This window comes from Cynara cardunculus (genome assembly GCF_001531365.2).
Source record: "Cynara cardunculus var. scolymus isolate 2C chromosome LG 12, CcrdV1, whole genome shotgun sequence".
NCBI classification, from domain to species: Eukaryota; Viridiplantae; Streptophyta; class Magnoliopsida; order Asterales; family Asteraceae; genus Cynara; species Cynara cardunculus.
This window is the reverse complement of record NC_037539.1, coordinates 231,948-246,809: the sequence shown is the minus strand read 5'-3', so window position 1 is coordinate 246,809 and position 14,862 is coordinate 231,948. Positions and strand designations below refer to the sequence as shown.

Below are 14,862 nucleotides of genomic sequence, written 5' to 3'. Positions count from 1 at the left end.
GACCTTTTCAAAAAATATATTTTAAACACCATCATCACATCCTATATCCATAGACCATAGGGTTGTGATAACCACTAAATCATGACAAATGATGAATGCTGGTATGAGTATGGTAAATTACATTTTTGGTACTTGTGGTTTCTCAAAAGTAACACTTTTCATCCATGTGGTTTTGAAATTACAATTTGATCATTTGGATTTGCAAAAACTACCGGATTTGATCCCTACCTTTAGCAGTCGTTAAAAAATTCGTTAAGTCTGGGGTATTTTAGTCTTGCTATACTTTTATCTCATTTTTCTTTATTGAATAAATAAATAACTACATACTAAAAATGTACTTTCCTTATATACATATACACTCAAATGAATCACATACAATAACCATGATATGGATAAAAAAGACATGTATTTTGATTGTATAATGAAATATGAGGAGCAATACAACTTTATTAGTTGATAAATCGTTTGGCAACCTTCGGTTTCTGCACCGCCTTACACACCAACACCAACTAATCATTTAGATGTTACCAAAAATTATTGCATGTCAATTTTTATAGCCAAAAAGAGCTTTGAAATGATGGTATTGATGGAGATTTAGGGAGTAGCATATAATTATTTAAGAAAGAAATAAAAATGATTTTAGAAAGATATTATAATTTAAAAGATTGTGGAGAAGTATATATATATATATATAGACTTGGGATCATGTGAGATCAAAGATTTTTCGTGAGATTTGTAAGACTAATTCTCAACCCTTCGATTAGATATACAATCTGAACATTCATAATCACAAAATTGCCACGAGAAACTTCTCAATAATCACAAAATTGCCACCATGCAACTTTAGACCAATAGATCATGAAAAACCATTGGTCTCACGTGAACCCAACCATATATATATATATATATATAAATATAATATTATATAATATAATAGTAATGTGAAAGTACATATAGTAGTAAGCACTAAAATCAGAACTTGAATACAACTGACACATGCATTTTATGCAGGACACAAGTAACATGTATTGCATCAATTTCACTAACATTCATTTGTTAAAATCAAATGTTTATGATTAAATAACTTTTTTCTTCTCTTTCGTCTCAGACTCTTTTTTTCCTGACATATGTTAGTTTAGGTACGCTTAATAAGTCAGTTTGCCTCTCAATCTCGTTAATGTCATAGTTATATTCTAGATCAGCCATGTTACAAAGAAGGTGCACGATAAAAGCTCATGTACTTATTGTCTAGTAGAGTGACATGCTCGTAAACATCTTTTGATGAAGAAATGTTTTAAAGTGAATTTGTTATTGTGTATCCATTTATTGTAGTTCATCGTGTAATATATAGTAATTAATTAATAAAGCAGAATTCGACCAACAAGATAAATTATATTTAGAAATAAAAAATTCAAGTAATGTTTCTGTTAATGTAAGTTCGTTGAATTTAACAATTTTAAGAATTTATTTGTTCGATTTTAAAAAGTTTAAGAGATTATTTATTTAAAAAATATTTTGTTGGAGTTTTTATTAATTATTAAACTACATAAATATTGTGTGTGATTCTCAATTTCAAGACAGGCAGCATGAGAATGCCTAGATTGACCATCAATATGATGGATACAAGATCAAGGGTATTAATTGTTAACTCAATACGTTAGATTCTTGTTTTATTTAACCTGAATCTAAATCGTTGATTTTTAGTTTACGTTTTTCACTTGATAAAAGATTAAACATATATCAAAATATTTCTGGTTCAGGTTGCTTTTGATAATTACACTTAGTCTTATCTCCAAGTTGTGAAGAGGCGTCTAGAACTCTTGACTATTGCATTGTGAGGTGCAAGAATGTTAAGACGTTCTGGGACATGATTCTAAAATGGGTGGGGATCAATATCGTTTCAGGAAGCATGGCGACATAGATTTTAAAACTTCAGCCTTCAAGGGTCCACCTCTTTTACTCCTTAGTTGAAGAAGATATGGCGAGCAACTGTTTGGGCCACGTGCTACCTGATTTGGGGTCACCATAACAGCATTGTGTTTTAAAAAAAAAAAGTCATCCTCGGCTGCGATTTTGTTTTTTCAAATGAAAGTTTGTGTTTTCGATTGGGTCTCAAGAAGATTGCGAAAGGGATCCATAAATTGGGAGTTGTGGGTTGATAATCTAAACATGTTGTCTTTCTCCATGTAACCTCTTCAGTGATCTTTATGCTTTCTTTTTCTTTTTCTTTGTTGCTAGTTCGTGCTTAGCCTCCTTTCGGTGCTCGGTTGTTGCATTAAACCGTTTTTCATCCCTTTTCTTAACTACATCTCACAGTTGCTTTTGTTGTGGGCTTCTATTTCTATTTTTCTAGTGTATGGTGGAGTATTGGTGTAGATGATTGGGGCTTATAACTTCATGAAGGTCGCGTTCCACGAATTATTTATACATCTGTGTTTGCTTTTGAATTAGTAAGAGGAATTTTATTAAATATCTATGGGAGAGAGTCATAACTTATATGCTAGTTATTTTATTTGGTAATATTTTTGGCCATCAAAATGAATATATAGTAAGCGTTTATAATTTGGTAACATGGATGGACCAGGGGTTTTTTGTAGTGGCACGTGCCACCTTTTTGTTCTTCCGTCATAGCGTAAAAAAATATTTGGTTGTGAAAAGCGCCGCCATATCAATTGTTATGGGCTGTTGTGTATATTTTGAAACTACAATGAAGACACAAATTTCTCTTGGTCTAGTAGGTTTGCAAAACTTTTCTTTCGCTCCAGAGTCGAGTTTGAATCTTGTTAGCGTCATTTTCTTAGTTTTTCGCTTTTAATTTGCAATAAAAGACTCGAACACAAAACCTCACACATGAAAAACAATGAACTAAGCCAATAGATCAATGATGATTATGAGAAAAGGTTATTTATGTTTGCTTCTTATAATCAATATTGCCATCATCTGAAAAAGTTTATGGGTCCGTCTCTACCCGTAAACTCTTACCAAGTAATACCCTTTCCTCTTATCAGGTAAGATTCTCGGTCTTTATTATGTTTACTCGGTAAGATAATTGAATCACTAAACACTTACGAAGGTAAGTGTATGATCAGTATTTCGGTATCATTTGGATGACTAATTTTGAGTTTTATTATAGAACAAGTCGGATACCAAAACCCTAGATACGAGTGTGTGAAATTGGAGCTCAAATCGTAATTGTTTTTGTTGATTTTGGTGTAAAACTTTCTAAAATAAAATTGCCAATATCATTGTACAAAAAGCACCATGAAAAGGGCAGCCCGGGTCGGATCCAAGTCACACGGGTGGGCTGAGTTTCAGGACTTGAAATGTTGCTGGGGTTTTATGGGTCAAGAACTCAAGATGCTTTCCAAAATTCTGGACCAATCTTTGGACCTGAGGAGAGGATTACTTTCTGGCTCAGGCTCTGGTGGATTGTTTGTGAGATATGGACTAAATCTAATTAATCACTTAGGCTCCAATTTTCTTTTTTGCTATATTTAATCCTGTTTAATTATTAATGACTAATTAGTAATTAAAAATTAAATCAATTTATTTTAATTATTTAAATGATAATATATTTATTGAATGAGTTTATTTATATTACTTTGATAATATTATATTAATGTTTGCCATTTTAGTATTTTATGTATAAAAATATTACGGATAAACTGATTGTCACAATTTTGTTCTGCTAGTGATTTGGTTGCTTTTTGATTATGCAATTTGTGGGTTGGTTCTTCGTCTTTGTTTTCGTTTTGATTTTCTATATGTTTCTTGCTAGGGGTTTTGCTTAGTTTCTTATGGTGTCTTGGATTCCCTTTTAGTCATTTGCTTCTTTTTTAGTCGCTTTTAATCTAATGTTTCTTGTTTATGCATCTTGCATAAATCTTCTGGATGGTTGTTTTGCTTCTCTTGTTTCTTTCCTTTAATAAGATTGTGACCTTTCAAAAAAACATGAATTGATCGAATTGTTATAATGTTTATTATGTTATTAAGCGTAGACATGTATATGAGGTATTGTAATAAAAATTTATTACAATAAGTATTGTAAGTTATGGTGAAATAGGCAATAATTTATTGATATCTTATGTTTTGAGTCCACCTACTCGTTAATTTCTCTTATATTCTAGCTAAAACTTGTTGCAGTAGTCGGATGTATCCATGCCATGGAAACAACAGTACCACCTTTTTTGGAGTAGAGATCAAGTTTGTACTCGTTCCATATCCTACTTTCAAGTGAGATTTACTTTGTTAATTTGTTTTGGTTTAGTTTAGTTTACTAGATTAATTCAAGACAATTATTTCGTTAGGTAGAAGTCAATTAGTATGTGCGTCCTGCGCCTCCTTCGCCCTTTAATTTTTTGTTTTTTCAATTGCCTTTAATTTAACTAGTAGTTACGAAGAATTTAATGCTTATTTTGTTTTGGCAAAGATTATAGTTTGTTGTTATCCTCACTCGGAAGGTAAGTGACACCCCAATCACTTGCCTGTTATATATTTGACAAATGACTCCCGGGTTGAATTCAGATGAAAATGAGAGTTAAAGTGAGGAACATAAGAAGAGACATCCACCTTTGATGCACATTAGGATGAGAAGCACCGGATCAATTTTCATATCTAGCGCGATATATGAGTGAGTTTGAGATAAAAGATGATCAAAGATCCATTATCCCTTCTTACGGTCTCGCGTGCTTTAACTCTCCTCCTCCGTATATGATATTTCGTCATCACGCAAGTAAACAATTAATATTTCATAAAGAATATAAATAATTATATCAGCCGTAAAATGAAACATGGAAGTTATTATATTAGATGGTAGGTTAGCCAACCTGACCTATCTTTGCTTTAAACAAGCCCCTCCTCCCTTTAGATCTAAATTGGTTTTCCATACAAACGCTTTTCATGGAACATGCATTCATCCACATAGTTTGCGTTCAATTCGATTTTATGTTTGTGTTTTGGAAAATTTCAATCCAATTCAGACCCGAGCGTAACCCAACTCGAACCAAACCGTACCGTACGAGTTGATTGAATTGATATTTTTGTATATCTAAACATTCTTCTAACCTTGAATATCTTGTTTTTTTTACTTATAATTACTTTTTTATCATTAATCATTTGATACAGCTTATCCATACTCCTTCAATTTTAAGTATATCACATTCAACTACTTTTTCCAATTTACATATATATGGTCACATTTAGTGAACGAGTTATATAAAGATCGAAAAGATATTGAAAATATATGTATATGATGAGGGTACGCGATGGTGTGATTATCTAATTTACATATTAATAAGTGCCATAATTGGCTTACATGTTTATAACGTTGCATTTGATTTTTTCCAAAAATATCACGTGAGAAGTTAAACATTTTGTAAGATCTGAGAAATCTTAATATCGTATGTGATTATACTCATTTCGGTGTGTTTAATCATATATGATTAAGTGTCTTGTATATAATGCGTGTAATCATATATGATATTGAAACTTTTTGACTTCTCGTAAAATGTTTAATTTCTCGTTTGAATCTGCTCATGTATATAATGGGGTTGAGTTCCGGTGACAGAGTGATATTTCATATGAAAATTTTTCATCTAAGACTATAATTTAAAATATTGATTAACATATATTTGTTTTATAATGTGTTTGTTTCACATGTACTCGATTTATAATGTGAATCTCTTTATCGTATTTGTGAAACAAAAAGTACACAAAAAAAATTTCACATTGTAAAACAAATACATATAAAACAGAAAAATTGTGAAACAAATATATAAGGTAAACATTAAATAATGAGTTGCTTTTAAATTTCATTTCATAATAAAAACATTCCGTGTAGTCGTAGTTAGGAATGTAAAATCAAAATTAATTGGAAGTTTGAAACGTATGGAATTAATAAATAAATATTTAATCTAAATTTAGTAATTTACTAACATTCCCTTTTACATTGATTTAAAAAAGAATAATTAATATATTAAAATGATTGATTGAAATTGGATCTCACGGTTACCACAAACAAAACAGTTCTCATTTGATTAAGCCTATATATATATATATATTATATAGACTTGGGATCATGTGAGACCAATGGTTTTTCGTGAGATCCGTAAGACCAATTCTCAACCTTTGGATTATATCTACAATTGTCAGATTTGAACATTCATAAACGCCACGAGATTTCTCAATAATTACAAAATTGTCACCGTACAACTTTAAACGATTAGATCATTAGCTTATAAAGTTGATCAATGAACATAAATTGGTCTTACGGGTCATATGAAAAACCTTTGGTCTCACGTGAACCCAACCATATATATATAGATATAGATATATCAATTGCAAATTAATTAAGGCGTCTTCAATAAATAACACCATTCTTTTTGACCTTTTCTTATTGGTATACAATTTGATATAAATGAAAAATGTTACGTCTAATTTGATGTGTTACCATATTCATTAAAATGTATTGGGAATTTGATATAAAATCTAGTGTTCCCATTAAAGATGGTAAAATATGCCATGCATGCATGCTACAAGAATTTTATAACTATGAATCTTAATTCCCCTCTTGCCTTAAAAACTAACTTCACTTCAAAACCACAAAATAGATTAAGGGGTCGTTTACTAAACACTTACCCGGTAAGCGCTTACCGGTAAATTTAATTAACACTATCATTTACTTATCGGATAAGATTTTAGTCCCCCAAAACTGTATCGTATGCAACAATTTGCTCGATAAGCGTTTACCGTGGTAAGAGTCGTCGCCCTCACTTACCGGGTAAGACTCTTGGTCATTGTCTTGCTCTTACCGGGTAAGATTTTGTATCCTTACCATATTCATCCTGTAAGATCAAATGAATTGGTGTTCACTTACCCGAGTAAGCGTTTGGTAAACGGCCCCTAAGTCGCTATTTGTGTTACGGTTTATTCACTTTAATTCAATGTTAAAAAAAGCTCACCCGCAACAGCCGTTATGGTTTAAAGCTTGTATCTCATGTCACATTAAACCTCTGGCACACCATGACCTAATAAGCATTCTTGGTAAGTCCATATTTGATTTTTCTTAGGGGTTGTTTGTTTGCCTATTAATGGTGACATTGAGAGGGAGCGTCTTAATCGGTAAGAGGCAGGGGTTGTTTGGCAAAAAAAATGGAACCTCTTAATGGTGACAATTACCTCTTAACGATTTTGCATCTAATGGGTTGCCTAATGGTTCAGAGGCTTATTTTTCCAGGATTACCCTTCCCCACATCTCCTCTCCTTCCAGCTTCATCGTTCCCCCTCCTCCTCCCACGCATCGTTCTTCCTCCGAAACGATCTCGCCAATCTCTCCATCTCACAGACCTGCCTCCTTTTTCATTCCCTCTCTCCAACAATGGCATCGGCGACTAGGCCCGCCTCTGCTTCTCCGACGGCGACACTCAGGTCATCGTTCTGCTTCCACCCCTTCTTCCCAACCCCTCTCTTCACGCACGTCTCTTCATACTCAACGGTTCTTTTTCATTTTTATCACATTTGATTCATTCATTATTGAGATAATCGAAGGATATGGATTTGGGTTGATTTGATTATCTCCGTTGATTTGATTATCGCCCCCAAAGGTATACATCTTTCTAGAATTCTGTGGTTTTTGATTATCTCCGTTGATTTGCCTTTTGATTTTGAGGTTTTGCTCACCTTTCAAGATTGAATGCTAGATTTATCTATCGTAGGTTTTGAGATCTATCACTTTTGGTTTAGGCATTTTAATTCCTAGTTGTTGCCTAGTATTTTAGTAACTTGTGTTTTGCCTGGTGGATTCTTTTAGTGCTGGTTTCAGTTTGTAGTTTGCTTGATTTGCCCTAATTTTACTGTTTTGCCCTAATCATCTGATCAAGAACCACAACAAGAAGATGAGGATTCTGGTAATGGATCAAATTACGTGATTTTTGCCGGTGGCGGTGGTGAAGGTTGAAGTGGCATCCCTAATGTGAATCAGGGTTAAAATGATAATTTACTGTCATTCAGAGAACAGTTACCAAACAACATTATTTTATTCAGCACTTAAGCATTCTTGCCCTCTTAACCATTTTGACCACTTAACCATTCTGCACCAAATCATTCAGCAACCGCCAAACAGCCCCTTACTTTTCTTAATGTTTTATTTGTCAGTTTTTAATATATAACCTAATTTAATTTATTTAATATTATCGACTCATTAAATATAGTAGAAAATATATGTTTATATATATAGTAATTTATATGATATGTAGATTTGCTGCGATAAGACACATATCGCAGCGCAAACGTAACTTTTAAGGCTTGAGTGTTGACCTCACCGTCATGCCACACCTTACACCATTTACAACCTTGCTTTAATTAATTTCATTTACATGCTCCTTTATTTGATGTAAGGATCATAAACAAAAACAGAATCCATACAAGTATAATACTTGAGATAAATATAAGTAAAGCATCATATATATTGGTTTAGGGCTAGCTAGCAAACCGTCCAGCGTGCGCATTTCTCTAAATTTTCTTGTAATCTATACCGTTGCTAGCTAGCAAGAAGAGTAGATTTGCATTTGAGTCAAAATATGCTCAAAATTATCGGTAGATTTCTCGATTGGATGTGAATGCATTCCTTCATAAGTCGTCACCACAACTCCTTCGTCTTTTGATAACCTTTGAACTTGCTTTTTTACGTTGCATCCTGGTTGCGTACAACGGTAGTAGCTCCTATATATAAATCAGAAATACAAGCAAATACCTTATCTAATTAATACTCCCATCCATAAATGAAAACAAATATAAAATTTGAATGCGAAGAAAGTTTGAAATTAAACAAAAATATAACGATGAAAATCCTTTTCTTAATTAATATGTGCTAAACTGACTCAATCAATATATCTCATTTGAATGCACATGTATATCATCCGGCTATAATATAATAGGAAAAGATTCAAACAAAACCGCATTTATCTTACGGAAACACAATTACATTTTTTTACTATACTCAATCGCATGTGATACTCGGTAAACAAACAAACAATCACGAGCCCAGTTATCAGCACACTACCAAGTCCCCTGATGTCTTTCCGTAAAAGGAAGGTATTCGTTTGAATATCCACCATCTTTAATAATTATAAATCCATGTAATATTTTGTTGAGCTCGTTCTAGATATAATCTTGTGCAAATTGACTATTGACTAAAGAGGGTTATCTTTGACTATTTTTCACCCCACAAAACCAGATCTTTCTACTGTACGTACATTAGGGTTTGAAATGATCATCACTTTCTGAAGATTGATCGTTAATTTATATCCAATATTAAATGAAATCGAAAATTACGTGTTAATTTACCTGGGGAATTTGTTGTTCTTCACAGCCTTTTGACCATACTTCCTCCATCTATAACCATCGTCAAGGATATCGACCTGGCTTCTCGTTTGAAATGCGTACTTAGGTTTTCTAATCTTCTTCTCGCCTTTTTTGACGTTCAACTTGTTCGCTGTATTCAATTCGCTGCCATCACAATTACTGAAGCTATTAGTAGTCGGAGAAACGTGATCGGCGACGAAGATATTGTCTGAGACGCCATTTTCATTTTCTCCGATTAATCGGAGGTCGTGATCATCATCCGATTGATCGTAACTGCTGTAATGGTTTGTATTACTGTGATCGGCAAGTGAATAACGATTGGACATGTTTAGTGATAAGTGTGAAGAAACGGCAGCCGGCGGTGAAGTTGAAGAGGATGAATAGTGAAAAATTGCATCGAGGTTGTCCATTGGAGAGAGAGAGAGAGATGTATGGTATGCGGAGAGAAGAGATGCGATAAATAGGGCGGCTTTAAAGATGGGGGCTGTAATAAATTTTTAGGAGTAAATTACAATATTGGTCCCTACGCTTATACAAAACTTATTTAATTCTCTAAACTTTTTGTTTTTTCAGTTTTGTCTCTTAATCATCATTTTATGTCTGATTCGATCAAATGTTTTAAAATTAAAACCGATTTCTTTTATTATTTTTAGAGTCTCTTATTACTTAAAATAATCTGGATGAATAAATGGTAACCTAATCTCTTAAATGTCTCTTATACGCTTATATCTTACCTCCAAGTTTTCTCGCCTTCAGTTCTCAAGACACCTTGACGCAACAAATAGTGATCACTATTGTGTTGTTATTAAGACAGCTCCTGGCACTAATACTGTTAGATAATGTGTCGTTACACTATAAAAATGAAGAGTATCAGCGAGGGAAAATTTCATCGATGATCCGTCGCTATAGGGGTCTACCGTCGTTGATGTCTGTCGATCAACAGCTCGTAGATAATGCTATCAGCGAGGGAAACTTTCAACGACGGATCGGCGATGGATATTTTCAGCGAGGGAATTAGTTTTCACAGATTCTCTCACTGATTAACGAGATATTTTTTCTGTCATTAATTTGCGTTGATACTTAGTTTTCTAGTAGTGTTAATTGAGAGATATTTTGGTTTTTTTTATTTTTATTTCCTTTAAAAATAATTATGTTATATTATTTATCAATTTTGTATAAAAATAAAATCTGAAAAATATATTATTACTAGGGAAATTTATAAAAATAACCGATTTACACAACACTTTGCCACAAAATAACCACATTTTAGAGGTTTTACCGGAATGACCACACGGATTGCCCCCGGGGGCGATCCGTACACTATGGGGGCGATCCCCCCATAAGTCTTAAAAAAAATCCTCAAAATTCGAGATTACTGTTCATCCTCTCGTTGACCGTGTTTGACCTTGCCCCGGGGCGATCCGGGTAAAAGAAAATTTATTTTTTGATTTTTTTTCTAATACCAATTTCACTATAAATATCAACCTCCTACTTCATAATTTTTCACACCTTCCCTTCCATTTCTTTTCTCATATATTTTACTCTCGCAACCCTTAACCCATTAAACACAATAAACCATCACAACCTTTAACCCACTAAATACAATCAACCATCACAAAAAAAAATGATATAAACGGTACTTAGATATATATATATATATATATATATATATATAGATAGATAGATACATATATATATATATATAGAGAGAGAGAGAGATAGAGAGAAAGATACATATATATAGATAAATACATATACATATAAAGATAAATAGAGTATTTACAGGTGTTTCCATAGTAGCGGCGGACGGTGGTGGATGGCGGCAGTAGACGATGGTTGGTGGCGGAGGAGGGTGGTGGACGGCGGCTCTTGACGGTGGTCGTTGGCGGCGGAGGGTGGTTGTTGGCGCCGGAAGGTGGTGAGGGGCGGCCGATGACGGTGGTCGGTGGCGAGGATGAATGGTCCCCCACGTCCAATTGATATAAAACGTTAAGTAATAAAACAAAATCATCGTCAAATCAACGTCAAATCGGCGTCAAATCGACGTCATAGAGTTGTCATATCATGAAAAACCGCGAAATCAGATATAATGTCTGATTTTTTCTCCAAACATCAACTAAATATTTTTTTTCGTAACCGCAATTATCATCCGGTTATTTTATAACGAAAAACCGTGAAATTTAAAATTAAATACGTAAAAAGACACATTTTATGTATTTTTTCATTTTTATTAAAAACACCCCTTAATTGTTAAATAAAAAACACAAAATAACAAAATAGAGGTCAAATTTCGTCAATCAGATATTATATCTGATTTACAAAACCCAAAATAAATAAAAATAATTTTTGCTTCTCCATAATTATAAAAGTTTATTTTTAAACCTTTACCCATGAAATTTGGTTCTAAAAAAGTTAAAAAATACAACTTCAATGGAGTATCAGTTTTATTAAAAATACCAAAAAATGAAAAAAAAAATACAACAATTATCATCCAGTTATTTTATAACGAAAAACTGTGAAATTTAAAATTAAATATGTAAAAAGACACACTTTATGTATTTTTTTCATTTTTATTAAAAACACCCCTTAATTGTTAAATAAAAAACACAAAATGACAAAATAGATGTCAAATTTCGTCAATAAGATATTATATCTGATTTACGAAACCCAAAGCAGATAAAAATAATTTTTGCTTCTCCATAATTATAAAGGTTTATTTTGAAACCTTTACCCATGAAATTTGGTTCTAAAAAAGTTAAAAAATACAACTTCAATGGCGTATCAGTTTTATTAAAAAAACAAAAAAAAACCTGTATCGCCCCGGATCGCCCCGGGTACAATACGGATCTCCCCGGGGTGAGGTCAAACACGATCAACGAGAGGATGAACAATAATATCGACTTTTGAGGAATTTTTTTTTAAAACTTACGGGGGGATCGCCCCCGTAGTGTACGGATCGCCCCCGGGGGCGATTCGTGTGGTCATTCAGGTAAAACCTCTAAAATATGGTTATTTTATGGCAAAGGATTATGTAAACCGGTTAGTTTTATAAATTTTCTTTATTACTATATTCATGAAGCGCCTCCCCCACCCAATTTTATTCCCCATGACCCCCACCCCGTCCTCTAAGGGATGAAGGTGACCCCCACCCCCACCCTCAATTTCATTTGCACCACCACCATATTCTAGTAATTAGGAATTGATGAGAAACTATATATTGAAAGTTATTTGATTTACGCTGATGTACGTGTATGTGTTCAGTTCCATGTTATGATGACGAATGTATGGGTGAAAGACGGGGCGAATGGTGGAGTTGTGTCAAGAAAAGTCGCTACCATCGTTTAACCTTGAGGGCATGCAATTTGTTAAATGTTCAGAAAATTATATGGGTCGTCTTGCAACACTGGTTATCGTACTTTCCTTCTTAGGAACTGAAGCATAGTCCCTTTCTAGTGAGTTAAGTGTGCCTTCTTCATGGGGGACTTGTCGCCTATTGTGTGTGGTTAAAACGTATAGAGGGGTGGGCAAACAAAAAATATGTAAAAAAATAAAATAAATAAATACTCTTTATTTAACCAAGTATTTTTAACGGGATTAATCAGAGGGACTTGTCTATAACAAGATGCTTGTTAAATCGACCATTATTATATTTATTGAAGTTTAGGGAATTAATTCATAATTTTATGTAAACAACAATGGACCAAAAATTAACTGCAGTTTACTGATTGGATTGGATTGGAAGGGGGCGCCACTCAAAGTAGATTCCTTGACTAAAAATACAATACATTTTTCTTATCTATATGAATTTTTTATTTTTTATATGAAACCGATACAATTCAATAACTATTTGGATGTTGAATTTTATCTATCTGATTCAATCTAAGTAAAATTATATAGCTGATCTAATTCAATCCAATTGTTGATTGTATTACAATGGTTCCATTTATTTGATATTACTACTCTTAATCTATTTGACCGAATTGGATTTATCTAATATATTGATCCAATTTTAAAACAGTTAATCCACTGGTTCAACTAATTATTCATATATTTTCCTAATTTAAACAAAAAAACTACATACAAATATCAACTGAAAACAACAGCCTAAAATATTGTGTATACTTGACGACAATTCGAGTTTATTGAATTATGAATTTGCATTTGCATTTAGTAACTGTCTGATCCAATTACAATGTTGAAATTTTGGATCAGATCTGATCCAACTTCAATTGAATATCAAATTATGGTTAGTTGGTTTTAATTGAATCAGATGATTCACTGCACACTGTATTAATTGATAAATTATATAACAATGTAAAATGATTTAAAAATGCATGTTTAAATATTAATTAAAAAAATAAAAGAAGGGAAAAATTTGGACAAAGATCTTGGAGCTCATGCACCTAATTTGGAATTGCCTTTAAAAAGGATAGTTAATAAGCTAAACTTGTGGATTATGAAATATGGTTTTTTCCAATAAACTCAATATAAGTTGAAAAGATTTTCAAACATGACTTTTTAAAAAAAAAAAAAAAACATTTTGAATTCTATATTTTTACCTACTAACTTCATATTAACCTAAGGGCTTCTAGCTTAGTGGTATGTGAGTCTTTGGTCTTTTAAGAGGTCATGTGTTTAAACCTCACAAAAAATAAAAAGAGCGTGTAAGTTTATTTATTTTATTTGTCGTATATAAATATTATATACTTCAAAAAAGAACTTCACATTAACAATCTTAACCATAGTTTGTATTGTTGTTATTTTTACCTATCTTAACGATAATTAATTACTTAATATAGTGATTATCTAATATATATTATCTTTTAAAGATGTTGATAGATTAAAGTATATCACAGTGACGACGTTTACAATGTATTTTTGTTATTTTATAAAGCATATCGCAATTTGGATGTGGATAATTGTTGAGGGTATGAAATAAGTTTGAATGATTTGTGATTCATTCGCCTTTCGTTGGTCAAGACACGTGGACACGATTATTCTCCCAAAAACATATGTTGACCAATTGCTAGCAGAGTTACCCTAATACGACTCCATGGAGTATCCAAACACCATCTTTCTTTTCATATTATATATCGACTAGTTGTGTATCCGTGCAATGCGACGGAAGCCATGAATTTTAACGATTTTAAAGTTCCGCTGGTTTTATAAGATAAGATTTAACGATGATATAGGTTACACTTGATCTTTACATATTTATAAAATTTGAATAAATAAGAGTTATGGTTCAAATTACAAACTATCGAATGAAAAAAATTGTATGACAGTTTAAAATCCAATATATTTAAAATCTAACATATTTAAACGACTCCACAAATGTATTCGATTTACACCAAGAGTAAAGAACCAAGAAACTTGAGTTTTAAGATAAACACTCAAAACCAGTAAAGAAAACTACAAATTTGACAGATCATAAGCCATTAAAAGACAAAAAAAGATGGGTTTTAGAATGAAATTTCAACTGCTTACCCTCTTTCTTGTCCA

At 32.5% G+C, this 14,862-nt stretch overlaps 1 protein-coding gene across 1 annotated transcript; it reads right to left on the bottom strand.

Annotated features, from left to right (window-relative positions):
• Window positions 1-8,351: 8,351 nt before the first annotated feature.
• On the bottom strand, window positions 8,352-9,794 carry LOC112523184 (probable WRKY transcription factor 75). The gene is made up of 2 exons (XM_025132678.1): window positions 9,343-9,794; window positions 8,352-8,718 (listed from the first exon to the last, which is right to left on the bottom strand). Exons 1-2 carry the CDS (start codon window positions 9,768-9,770, stop codon window positions 8,541-8,543), a joined length of 606 nt encoding a protein of 201 aa, XP_024988446.1. The 5' UTR covers window positions 9,771-9,794; the 3' UTR covers window positions 8,352-8,540.
• Window positions 9,795-14,862: the final 5,068 nt, after the last annotated feature.

Bases quoted from the DNA above. Each gene is read 5' to 3' on its own strand.
- LOC112523184 (XM_025132678.1), bottom strand. From the start codon at position 9,770: ATGGACAACCTCGATGCAATTTTTCACTATTCATCCTCTTCAACTTCA. The intron at 8,719-9,342 runs GTAAATTAACAC...ATTTATATATAG, and splicing joins AAGAACAACAAATTCCCCAG to GAGCTACTACCGTTGTACGC.